Source organism: Melopsittacus undulatus, chromosome 5 (assembly GCF_012275295.1).
Source record: "Melopsittacus undulatus isolate bMelUnd1 chromosome 5, bMelUnd1.mat.Z, whole genome shotgun sequence".
NCBI lineage: Eukaryota > Metazoa > Chordata > Aves > Psittaciformes > Psittaculidae > Melopsittacus > Melopsittacus undulatus.
The window spans coordinates 4348794-4362145 of record NC_047531.1 but is presented as its reverse complement, the minus strand read 5'-3'; the positions used below and the strand labels follow the sequence as shown (position 1 = coordinate 4362145).

Below are 13352 nucleotides of genomic sequence, written 5' to 3'. Positions count from 1 at the left end.
ATATAGTCTATAGTTTGACTTGACTTTGAGGTGTTGTTATCTATACAACTCAATATTCTCTTGCATATCCTTCCTGGAACCTGTGAAAAATGGACCTAGTGATTACATCAGAGGTAGCTTCTCCTTTCACCGTTGATTTATTCACTCCTCCTCTACTCACCTCTCAGTAATCTGCATTCCTCAGTTCTGCTGCTTGATAAACAGTGCATCAGCAAACTCATCTGAGCTGTACCGAGCTGTGGGTGGAAGCATAACAGAAGCAAACAGACTGACATCAGACATACGAATGATTGATTTTTCAATCATTGCAATGCAGTGATGCTCAGAGAGCTTAATAGAGACACACTCTTTAAAAAGAGAGGTTTTTGGGAACTTGTAGAAGATAGAGTTTTGTGGTGACCCTTTTGGGTCTTGTTTGTGACTGCTGCTGGCAGACCTCATGGTGGCAACTTAAATTCTCTGTGCCAAAGTTTGTCATCTGGAAAATAGAGGTAATAATGCTTCTCAGCCATGCAAATATACCATGGCTCTCAATTCATTGTACAGTACATTAAGGCACTCCTATAGGAGCAATAAAGAAGTGAGGGATTTTCTCTGTATGAATACCAAAGCTTTTTGAACAAGGCGATACATGTTCCCTGTCATTTTCATGAATATATTTAAGCATATGGTTAGTCAGAGATGGACAAAGCCAGTCCTAGAGAGAGAAAACTCCAACTCAAGTGATCAGTAAACCCCTGGGGTTCAGGGAGGATGAGCATCTGGTCAGGTCAGAGTAACTGGGAAGATTCCCTTGCTCCTGTAGCCTGGGACAGCTTAAGTGAAGCCATCATGAAAAAATCATGGAATCATAGAATGGTTTGGGTTGGAAAGGACCTTAAGATCATCCACTTCCAACCCCCTGCCATGGGCAGGGACACCTCACACTAGACCATGTCACCCAAGTCCAACCTGGCCTTGAACACTGCCAGAGATGGCTTGGTACCTTGTGCCAGTGCCTCACCACTCTCACAGTAAAGAACTTCTTCCTTATATCCAACCTGAACTTCCCGTTTCAGTTTGAACCCATCACCCCTTGTCCTATCACTACAGTCTCTGATGAAGAGAAAATAATTCCTTTTTGAGGATGCTGATGAAACAAGGGATGTTGCTGCAAACATGGAAAGATGATCACATTGAAGCCCATTAATAAGCATCAGCGTTAGGGCAAGTTACAGATTCCTTGTTGAACTGCCAACACTGAGGCAATGCTTTGACAGCGTCTGGGCTGGGAACCAAAATACAGAAGGTCACCTGCAATGGAAACCAGTGCTTAAGGGTGGACTTTGCATGAGGAACTTAACAAGGGGATAGCTAGGCTGGGAAATGTCTCCTCCAGCATATCACAGCATCGCTGTTGCTTGGCTTGGTACAAAATGTATCCCTATGTTCACATGAATGTCACTTTGATGGCCAGGATAATTGACAGCTGTCCCAAGCTTTCCTCCTGTTTCTGCCAATGATTTACTGTGTGACCTTGAGTAAATTGCTGAGCAAACCATTTCCTGCAAAGCGAGGTGGCCTAAATCTGAGGGGGGACCATGGGAGTGCATCAGCCATTGAAACGCTAAGATTATTTCTAAGGGAAGAACAGTGACAATGCCACACATTGATGTCAACATGGTTTTGATCTAGTTCAGCTGTCTTTTATGCAATGACAGTGTTAAATACTTGACAGAAAAGAACTAAAAGGCTTGAGCAATTGTTAAAAGGATTGACTAAAACTCAGAGGCAAGCTCTTTTCCAAGGAAAAAAGAAACATGAGGAAGAGCTATAAGTAACTATATTGGAGAAGGTCTGTAATGAAGAAGTGGAGTACATCTGTAGGGTTGGTGGTATCTAGTGTAGGCACTTACATGCTGAAAGTCACACTGGACTCTGAATAATGAATGGAGAGATGGTCAAATACAGTAATTGAAGTTCAGGGCACATTTCACCTCATCCTCAGGTAGATACCTTTGGTCAGGGCAAACTTGCATTAGGAAAGACACTATCACAGGCAAGTTTTGCACAACAGGAACTCATGGGCAGGTGCCCCTAAATGTTTACTGGAGAAAAGTGGGCTCTGCCATAGTGCCATTTACAACAAATTCATGATTAATAGGCTTAACATGTGGCCAAACTGTTGTTTGGTAATATGGAGGGTTCATGTTCAGTCTTCTGGAAGGTATAAGTAGCTTCCTTCAGAAAAAGGAAGACTATTTCTGAGTGCCCAAGAAATAAAGTAGGGCTATAAATACATATTTGCTTGTTTTAATTTTAAATGCTACAGGCTTTCTTCTTCAAGAGACAGATTCCCTTAGATCATGGCAGTTTCATTCATGGACTATGAGGCCTTCCCAGTGTTGAAACCACCTTTACAGAGGAACAAACTGGGGCGAACTTTGTTAAGACCCCTCCTTTTAGGAGTCTAGATCCCTTTATAGTTAATGGAAAGAAATAGGAACTTCCAGTGAATAAAATGTCTCATCCTAATGTCAAAGGAGGTTTCAAAAGCAGCTCACATAAATCAAACACTAAAAGTGCTTTTTCTCTGTATTGACTCTGAAAGCAGAAGTTGTGCAACCTGGTGAGCTGGGAGGATGTGGGACAGTGCTCTAGGGCAAAAGGAAACAGCTTTCAAGGCACAGGTTGCACGTGAACTTGGTAGTTTGTCTTCTCAGTTTATCATGCCACCTACCAGTACCAAGCCCATGCCCTATGCAGGCTTTATAAATGAGGTGGGCCTTGTATCTTGAAATAGATGGGAAAACTAGTACAGCTGCATCCTCAGCTTATGTAGGTACTAGGTTGTTCCTGGGCCACTGAAGGTGCACTACAAGTCATCAATGTCTTGGTGCAGGAATGGTCATCTTGAAACTTTACTACTCCATTAGATCAGCTTAGGTTTGGTTTCATTTCTCATTGTGGATATTGTTATTTCTCTAGGTCCCATCCCAAAATGCCATGAGAGGACCTTGTGGATGCAAATTAGGTATTTCTAGACATTCATTTTTGATCTGCTGAAGACATAAGTGTTACAGCTATGTGTCTTTGGCCAAGACCTACCAAGGAACAGCCTATAGCTGGTACTAGAGCAAAACAGACATCTTAAATTGAAAGATGTCTCAAACAGACATTAAACTGAAAGAGGGTTGATATTAGATATTAGGAGGAAGTTCTTCCCTGTGACAGTGGTGAGACACTGGCACAGGCTGCCCAGAGAAGCTGTGGCTATCCCAGTCCCAGCTGGAAAACTTTCCATTCATTCTCTGTAGTCTCTTCCATTGCCTCCAGTATTTCCTCCTTCAACCAGTTTCTTCCTCCTGCAACCCAGAGAGGAAACCTGAATAGCTGCTTGATTTGAGGCATGGGAGGCCTGGGATGAATGCGTATGCTACAGACAGACTGGTTAACTGGGAGCTATTGGGATGAAGGACAAGTCTATCCAGGATGCTGGGCTGTTGGGGTATATTTTCACTAGCTGCTGTGGGATCTGAAAAGACAAGGGAGAGCTCCTCATAAAGGAGGAAGAAGAAGGTTCCATTACATGCTGCAATTGTCCCTGTTGCAGTGGGAGGGGGAAGCACATACCCTGGGGTCTTGACTGCATTTCTGCCTGGCAGCAGGCTTCTACACTTTGTGCAGTGCCTGCTGTGTCTCTCCATGATGAAGCTCAGATGGGGTGAAGTGATGGGGCTCACCACCATGGCACAACCCTCCAAACTCTTTTAAGGGTATCTTCAAAGCTTTATATTAATCTGTAACCAGTGTTCTCCAACCACAACAGTCCTAGAAGCCTTCTTTTTATACCTCAAGCAATTCAGTTGTGTTTCTCCCCTGCCACTCAAACTTCTCCTACTCTACAAATAGTCTTGAATAACTTTGTTGTAGCCTTGAGCAGGTAGTATCCTGTAGGATTACTGCTGAGAACGGTGTTCATGTTGTAAAAATGGGCTCCTAATAGACTTTCTTCAACAAAGCTTTTTGTTGGGCTTGCAGCAGTACCACTTGCAGGGTTTATTCTGGCTTTTAAGAACAAGGTCCTCACACAGCAGCTTGTCCCAGAGGATGGCAGCGTTACTGGGAACCTTTAGGATTACAGGTAGAGTAGATAGCTGTATTCAGCTCCCTGTATCATCAGGGCAGTCCAGCACAATTTAGCTGTTCAGGACAGGGAATTAAAACCCAGAATGAAGCCCGAACTGATATGTAGCCAGGGCATTAAGAGTGGTGAGATTTATCTGTTGAATTTACTGATTGTGTTCATGGGCACTTTGTCTATAGAGGTGCTTCTATATGACATTCCAGGTGGTTTTAAGCTATTCTCCATCCCGGTATTTCCTGATTTAGCTTGGGAGACAAAGGGAAGTCATTATTCAGCCTTAGGGAGATAGAATCATAGAATCATAGCATGGTTTGGGTTGGAAGAGATCTTAAAGCTCCTCCAGCTCCAACCCCTGCCACGGGCAGGGACCCCTTCCACTGGAGCAGCTGCTCCAAGCCCCTGTGTCCAACCTGGCCTTGAACACTGCCAGGGATGGGGCAGCCACAGCTTCTCTGGGCACCCTGTGCCAGCGCCTCAGCACCCTCACAGGGAATAGTTTCTTCTTTATATCCAACCTAAATCCCCCCTTTGAAGTTTGAACTCACTGCCCTTTGTTCTGTCACTAGAGTCCCTGATGAAGTGTCCCTCTCCAGCATCCTTGCAGGATGTCGGATGTAGATGATGGATTTCCTCTGTGTTCCTGCTTGTTCAACAGTTTCAACACAACTCTTTCCTGCCTTCCCTCTAGGCCCGTGTAGGAGGGATGGAGTTCTCCCCTGGGATGGTCTACATCTCTCCTGACAGTCCCCTCAGCTTGCCAGCTATTGTCAGCATTGCGGTGGCCGGTGGCTTGCTCATCATCTTCATCGTGGCTGTGCTGATCGCATACAAGCGCAAGTCCAGAGAGAGCGACCTCACCCTCAAGCGTCTGCAGATGCAGATGGACAACCTGGAGTCCAGGGTGGCCCTGGAGTGCAAAGAAGGTAGGAGGAGGAAGGAAGGCTGGCACTGTGTCAGTGCTGGTAAAAGAGAAGGATCCACCTACAAAACTAAGCCAAAGTGTCACAGGCAAAAGGAGTATTGAGCCCTGTGGGTATGGCTCAAGCCTGGATTTCATTTGGCTTTGCCTATTTTCCCTGAGTTCAGCCTTCCTTCACCCTGGCCTAACTGCCTTTACTAACAGAGAACCTTGGCACATGCCCCTGTGGAAAACCTGTGTTACAAGAAACACTTATAACTGCTCTTGTCCACCTCCTTCTTCCTCTCCATGTTTCTTCTCCATTTATACCTTAGTTTTATGCATGTGGGTCTGAGGTTCTTTCCCACCATGGGGAGGGAGATCTGGACTGTCATTGCTACATGAGCCTTTCCTCTTTTGTGGCAGCCTTTGCAGAGCTACAGACAGATATTCACGAGCTCACAAGTGATCTGGATGGAGCTGGGATTCCTTTCCTTGATTACCGAACCTACACCATGAGGGTGCTTTTCCCTGGCATTGAAGATCATCCAGTCCTGAGGGATCTGGAGGTAAGAATTCACCATCTCCTTCTGGTTCCTGTCAAGCCTTCCTGTTCTGTCCTAAATGCAAGAGATGCTGTGTCAATGGTGGGGATGTGATGGCTTACAACACTGTCCCCCACCAGGCATGAAACACCACCTCATTAAAAATCCTGGTTGAAAAGGGAAGATGATTACTGCTATCTTAGATGTTAAAGTCAGTCTGGAAGAGTCTCATGTATCTATGTGCATTAGGACTACTCCATTAAGCTTCTCCTGGGCCTCCAAGGGGTTTGTTTTACAGACTGAGTTTATTAGTTACTGCTGTGCCAAAGCCATGACAAAGAGTTGTATGGCAGAGCAGCATAGTTACCTGTGTCACTCCAGCTTTGCATGATACTCACACTACCTAGAGGCATTTTCCTGGGGCAACACCTACAGAAATAACCATCTCTCACTGGAGGAGGTTCACCTTTGCTGTGCTCTGTGGTTTGCAGTGGGGTCAGAAAACCACAGCATCATCTGCCCATATCCTGCCTATGTCTGCCTCTGTCATCCCAACTCTCCAGACCACAGTAGTGGGAGGATGGTGCGGCACTGCCCAGCACTGCTGGGGTCTACACACAGCCTACATGGCCTCACTGGTGACAATGAGTGTGACAGGACCCTGGGTGACATCTGATTGTGCTGCAAAACAGCCTCAGGCTTTGACAGATGGACAGGCTCTGCTCTAGGGATACCTGGGCTAGAGAAGCAGGGGATACACCATGGCCAAGGCCAAAGAGGTCATTGGCCGAGCTCTCTGCAAACTCTTTGGCAAGCCCTGAGCTTCAGAGAGGCTCTGGCATGGGCTGGTGAGATTGCTGCAGGCCAACACTGGGGCTAGTTGGCAGGAGGGAGGAGCAGGAGCTGGCTCAGGCAATGCCATGCTTGGCTAGCTGCGTAATCAGAGGTTCCTGCTCATCTTTGCTCCTTCCCTTCAAGGGAGCCAAAATTCATCAGACTATATGGAAACGACCATTAAAAACCCTGATCCATCTGCAAGGAGGACTTGTGGGATTGGAATCCTGTATATATTTGCCTTTGGGATGCAGAGAGAGTGGCCTTGAGCTGCTTTCTCTCAGGAAGAGTAGCTCAGCAGCTTTAACACAGGACACAAGGGGTGATGAATCTCTTTCACATATGTATACACACACACAGAAACACTTTCATTATACCCACAGCCTATTTCAATCCCTATATTCATTAACCTCAGCCAGATGACCACAGAAGAGCATCTGACCCCTACAGAGCTTTTAGCATGGATGCTCCCATATGTAGATACATAGACACAGAGCTAGTGTTTCAACCTGCCACCTTTGATCTCTTCTTCCTTTCATTTCATTAATCTCTTTTTTCCCCTTAATCCTCAGTAAAGCTTCAACAGCTCTTTCATTGCCAACATCTTTGGCTACAGACATATCAGGGAAAATAGTTCCCATTCTTCTCCCTTCTCTGTAGGATCTAGAATGAGCTGCTATTTATTGCAAAAGGCCCCGGCACACATCCCGCAGTGAGCAGGTCTTACTTCTTTCCAGTTCATTTGCCAATGAACTGCTTCCAGATGCAGTACAAAACACTTTTCTTGTTATTCCTCTTTTAATTCTCTGTAATAACCTGGGGATAGGCAATACTAAATGTTCAAGTGAGCTAAAAAATCATCATTGTCGGGGTGGGTGGTGGTGGCTGGTTGGTTGTCTCAAGCTATTTACTGAGTAATTGATTTTCTATGTGCAAAAGGAATTAAGAGCTCTCATTTCCAAAGCAAAAAAAGTAATGACTCTTTCAGGGCCCTGCATTACTTGGTTGTTTAAGCATGCCAACTTCTTTTGGATTAAAGGGCCAAATCTAGTTGGTTATTAAGACACACATAGAATCATAGACTTACAGGATGATTTGGGTTGGAAAGGACCTTACAATCATTCAGTTCCAACTCCCTGCATGGGTATGGACAACTCACACTAAACCAGTCACCCAAGACTCTGTCCAGTCTGGACTTGAGCATTGCCAGGGATGGAGCATTCACCACTTCTCTGGGCACCCTGTGCCAGCTCCTCACTACCCTCACAGTAAAGAACTTCTGCCTTATCTCCAACCTGAACTTCTCCTGTTTCAGTTTGAACCCATCACCTCTTATCCTATCACTACAGTCCCTGATGAAGAGCCCCTCACCAGCATCCTTGTAGCCCCCTTCAGACACTGGAAGCTGCTCTGAGGTCTCCACACAGCTTCTCTTCTCCAGGCTGAACAGCCCCAATGTTCTCAGCCTGTCTCCGTATGGGAGATGCTCAAGCACCCTTACATGTTGCTCTGTGTTGAGCACCTCCAGCTTACAGGGAAGCTTTTTCAAGGGCTAGAACAACTTCAGCAATGTAGAGGAGTGAGTTTGGGGTTCTCTCTTTTGGCTCCATTTTCATCTACAGCCAGAAGGACCAGAAAAGGTAAAGCCCGCTATAGACTGTGGAGTCCAGCATACAGTATTGAGGACATAAATTGCTCTGTATAAAAACAAGTCCATCAGTCTCTTACAACTGATAAACATATCAGAGACTTATCAACCTCTTTGTCTCCAAAACATCTCACCTTCTAAACCCAGGGGTCCTTCTGCAGTCACACCTCCAAGACAGTCCCAATCCAGGGTCTCTTCTCACACCTTCATCTCCCTACTTCAAACCAAGGCCCAGCTGCATGATCACCATCTCAGCCACTGCCTCACTGCTCATCAGTTTGTCTGCTCAAAACCTGACCCCAGTTTCTCTTCCCCACTCGTTTTTTTTTGCTGTCTCCTAGCTTCTTGAAGCTGAACCCCGAATCTCTGTAAGCAGGTTTCTTGCAGAGATGAAAGAGAGGCTTTAGGTGAAGATAGAGTGAGACTTCAGTCTGACTGCAACAAAAATATATCATGGTATGGTACCACTGTAGGCACTAGCAATCTCTTTCTGATGTACTGTTCCAACAGGGAAATAGAGGATTGGAAAAGAATCCTCTGGCTGTAGCTGAGAGGTCTTTTGGGCTTCCTAATCATTAGATGATGTATGGACTCTTCCTTTTTACAGGATTATCCTGTGATGCAGAAGGACTCATCTGACTGCTAGATGCAAGTTTATGTTTTATGATTGTCTCTGCTTTTCCTTTTTCCCTTTCTCAGCACTGACTTCTGCTTGATGTCACAGTGTATAGGTGGAGGAGCTGGAGGGATGAAGGCAGAGAGGTAGCAAAGGATGCATGACCCATTTGGGTAGTGAAGGAAAGGTGTAAACTCCCCTTCTTCTCCTGCAGGTCCCTGGCTATAGGCAGGAACGGGTGGAGAAAGGTCTGAAGCTCTTTGCCCAGCTCATCAACAACAAGGTTTTCCTGCTCTCCTTCATCCGCACTCTGGAATCCCAGCGCAGCTTCTCCATGCGGGACCGTGGTAACGTGGCCTCGCTGATAATGACAGTGCTGCAGAGCAAGCTGGAGTATGCTACTGATGTCCTCAAACAGCTTCTGGCTGACCTCATAGACAAGAATCTGGAGAGCAAGAACCACCCCAAGCTGCTGCTCCGGAGGTAAGGATGCCTGGGGCTGGGGGGGTCTGGGATGGGCAGTCTGTGTCCCACTGTCCAATGTAAGCATGTGGGTCTTTGGAGGAAAAGGGCAAATTTGCCTGGTTTTTGTTTGCTTGACATCAGGATGGTTGCAGCCATTGTTCACATGACCCTATAAAATCATAGAATCTTTTAGGTTGGAAGAGACCTCTAAGATCATCAAGTCCAACCGTTCCCCCAGCACTGCCAAGTCAACCACTAAACCATGTCCCTAAGTGCCATATATACATGTCTTTTAGATGCCTCCAGGTATGGTGCCTCAAACTAGGGATGGTATGAAGCTGTTTGCAGTTAAATAAGGCAAGTAGGGCTGAATGAAGACTGAATATTTCTGCCTTTCTGATTTCTTGCTCATTTAAGACTTCCTGACAGAGCATGGCTTCTTTTAGTGGACTCTTCCTCTCAGTATCTTATCTGCATTTCTTCCACTTTCCTTGTCTGTAGATCTTGCTCCATCTCCTGCCTAGCCAAAAAATGGTCAATGATTGAAAGTTACAGAGCTAACCTACCTCTGCATTTCAATGTGGATCATCCAGAAAGCATCATAAGAGCAGCAAGAACCCATGCTTCCTAACTTGTATTTTGCATTCTTTGTGGGCTTAAGATGGTCACTTTTTATTATGTTTTCTTTTAACCTGAAAACTCCAGTTGCGTTGTGTAGGACCTATAAGCATATCACATAGAACAGGCCGTCTTATATACCTGGTGAGTAGATCAGCCTACTGCTGCTGTGTCCTGCCTGGGACATGGACTGCCCTGCTTAGTTTCTCATTCATGAGTTAACTATGGACACATGGAGAGTTTCCTTCAACTGCATTGAGTGATCTCCTGTCTCAACCTGAGCAATGGTGCTGGGAGCTTATTGAAACCAGTAGAAGATCTGAGCTGGACAATAGGACTGGTTTCATACAAGGCACAAGTCTGGATTAGTGTTTTGTGGCCAGGTCTAAGATCTAAACTCCATAGTTCTGTGGGAGCCCTCAAGTCAGCAATCTGCTGCTCTGTGATTAATGTTCTTTTCCTGCCTAGGGAAATTCAGCCTTTTCTCCCTTTGTGATCACATTCATCTCTTTTCACAGTCTGAACCAACCCTTCTTAGGACCCTAAGTGAAATCAGGGTGACTTTTCTGGAGGGGAATGTCCTTTGCAACTGCTCAGAGCCAACTTTGAGGAGCCCTCAGCTGATTACAGTGGATGGCTGGGACAGGGATGAGACCCATGGTGCTTGCTGGGAGGCTTTTCATCTGGCACACAGCCCTATGGAGAACCAGCGAACAAGGGAGCAGAAAGCACTTCCTGGCATTCAGGGCAGCAATGCCAGAGGCAGAGACTGGACTTTGCTTTGGTGTCAGTTGACCCCCTGATGTGATTCAGGCCCTACAGCCTGGTTGGTGACTATCCTTCAGCTGTCTCCAAGGTTCCTTTCTGTGCTTCTCCTCTGATGCTGGTTGGCACTGCCTCCTTCCAACTGTCTCTTCCCTTCATTTTCTCCTTTTCCTCTCCTTTTTCCATGTCTTTATCTTCCCTGGTTGTTCATTCCTGTCTTATCCTGAGCATCCCATTTTTCCTCTTTCTTCTGATTCCAGCTCTTATTCTAACTCTAGTCCTCTGTTGGAAATGAAATGTGGCCTTTGGAAGGAGAAGCAGTGAACAAAGAAGGCACCTCCACTGTTCTGAGAACAGAAGGAGAAGTCAGAGATGTGGTTTGTGCTCTGAGATGGAGGTCCTGAACAGCTCCAGAACAGAGTCTTCTGAGCATGTGAATAGCTTGGTGCCTTGGGTCAGATGTTGGTATGAGTTCCTCAGTTGTTTGGAGCAGCTGGATTCAACCTGATGCTTCTCTCCCTTCCTGTCAGTGTGTGGATGGAAGGGAATGTCCAAAAACCTTTCTGCAGTGTTGGCTTTGGGGGGGGTATATTTGATTTTCCCACCTCACCTTTGTCCAGTGTTCATCTCACATGACATCTACAGCCTCAAAGAGATCAAAGTTGTTAGATCAACTCAATGATCTTAAAGATCTTTTTGAAAGCAAAAACACAATAGGATTTCAGGTCTTTTTCTTATGGTAATGCTAAGTTTGGACTATGTGATGAGTTCCAGGTATCACATCAGGGAGCATCAGAAAGACCACTCTTCTAGGTGACCTTCCCTGCAAGGAGCTCAGACCATGATAAGAGTAGGGATTTCTGGAATTGAATATCATGAGTGGAGAACAACAGCTGGGTGACACTGACCGAGGGGGATACATGATGAACAGGGTGGTTTGGAGACACAGCAATGATCACTAGAGACAAAGAAAACAGCATTAAGCTGGTAGCAAACTGGGACCATATAAACTCTTTCTCTGATTGTAGTAAAGAGGAGCATTTAGCTATGGAAGGAATGGTCACCAGCTCTGTGTTGGTGAAACAGGGCACTGCTTTCAGGTGAGGCTGTTGGCTGGTTCCATACATTATGACTCAAGTAGTGCAAACCCTTCCCCTTGCAAGTCTCATGCTCCAGAGGAAGCAAGATCTTTAGGCTTAGGACTAGGGAACCTAAAAGTGAAGCTGCAGTCCTAAGCAAGAGCCACTGTGTGGCTTTGGTGACTACCAAGACAAGGAAGAACCACTTCAACTCATCCAGGAAGGACTCTTGCTTTGTTCTTGAACAACACCAGTGCATTCAAAAAACATGTAGATAGTGGCCTTGGCAGTGCTGGGGTAAATGTTGGACTTGATGATCTTAAAGGTCTTTTCCTACCTAGCTGAGTCTATGATTCTATGTACTGGAGCCAACACAGGTTTGTCCTGTGCTCCTGGGGTCCACACAACATTTACAGGTCTGAGTCAGTTCTTCCATAGGAAAAGTTCATTCTGAAAGACTTGGGATGGATTTTTATTTGGTTGAGAACAGAATGTTCAAGGGCAAAGCAATGACTTTTGTGAATGTGTCACATTGAAACACTGAGGACTACAATCAATCCGAAATGCCAGTGAGACAGTGCCAGATAACTATTCTCTGGTGATTTAGATCTGTCTGTCTTAAGTATTTATATAGCCTACTTATCATATGGCCTAAATCTGAGCTCCTTGTATTTGATGGATTTATCCTCCCTGAGGTCCTCTGAGAAGGTTCCCTCAAACATTGTCATCTCTCTTTCATGGACAGAGAAACAGACACAGGGACTTCCCTGCTCACAGCAGAATCAACAGGGCAGGAAGGATTTGCTTGCATGTTTCCTAAATCCAAAGCTGAAACAGAACCTACGACATGCTTAATCCTGATGGGGTCATGCCAGACCTCCCATGGGGCTCAGGGACCAGGCCAGTGAGATGGACAAAGCCAGTCTTTGAATAGCACTTTGATATGACTAGTATGACTAACTCATTTCCAATCTGCCTTTTCTCCCTGGCTCACTTTAGGACAGAGTCTGTGGCTGAGAAAATGCTCACCAACTGGTTCACCTTCCTTCTGTACAAGTTCCTCAAGGTAAGAGGAGCAGCATGCCTGGATGAAGCTGGTGCTTTAATGTGTTTCTTCTTGGTGAGGTTTAGCTGGGGCAAAACCATCCCAGATATAAAGGAAAAGGGTTTTTTTCAGCCACAAAGATGATGAAGGGAGTGGAACAGCTCCCTTATGAGGAGAGGCTGAGGGAGCTGGGTCTCTTTAGCTTGGAGAAGACTGAGGGGTGACCTCATCAGTGTTTACAGATATGTAAAGGGTGGGTGTCAGGATGATGGAGCTAGGCTTTTATCAGTGATATCCAGTGGTAGGACAAGGGGCAATGGGTGTAAACTGGAGCATAGGAGGTTCCACGTTAACATCAGGAAGAACTTCTTTACTGTAAGAGTGACAGAGCACTGGAACAGGTTGCCCAGGGGGGTTGTGGAGTCTCCTACATTGGAGATATCCAAGGCCCACCTGGGCAAGTTCCTGTGTGATGTACTCTAGGTTACCCTGCTCTTGCAGGGGGGTTGGACTGGGTGATCTTTTGAGGTCCCTTCCAACCCTTGGGATTCTGGGATTCTCCGGAGGGAGCTCAGTGCCTAATGGGAGAGTGGCTGTTTTCTGATCCAGGGAGAACAAAGAGGGATGCTTTGTTGGAGAAGCAGCCTGTTGGTCTTACTTCTGTACAGTACAATAAGATTTAAGGGTCAGTGCTGAAACATGAAAGACTCTAG

At 45.8% G+C, this 13352-nt stretch overlaps 1 protein-coding gene across 1 annotated transcript in view; it reads left to right on the top strand.

Moving 5' to 3' along the window:
- Window positions 1-13352, top strand: part of PLXNA4 (plexin A4) — a 435244-nt gene that overhangs the window by 379841 nt on the left and 42051 nt on the right. Inside the window, exons 19-22 of the mRNA XM_034063149.1 lie at window positions 4815-5049; window positions 5451-5593; window positions 8882-9150; window positions 12594-12660. Of these exons, the coding sequence (XP_033919040.1) occupies window positions 4815-5049; window positions 5451-5593; window positions 8882-9150; window positions 12594-12660 (714 nt within the window). The remainder of the gene's footprint in view (window positions 1-4814; window positions 5050-5450; window positions 5594-8881; window positions 9151-12593; window positions 12661-13352) is intronic.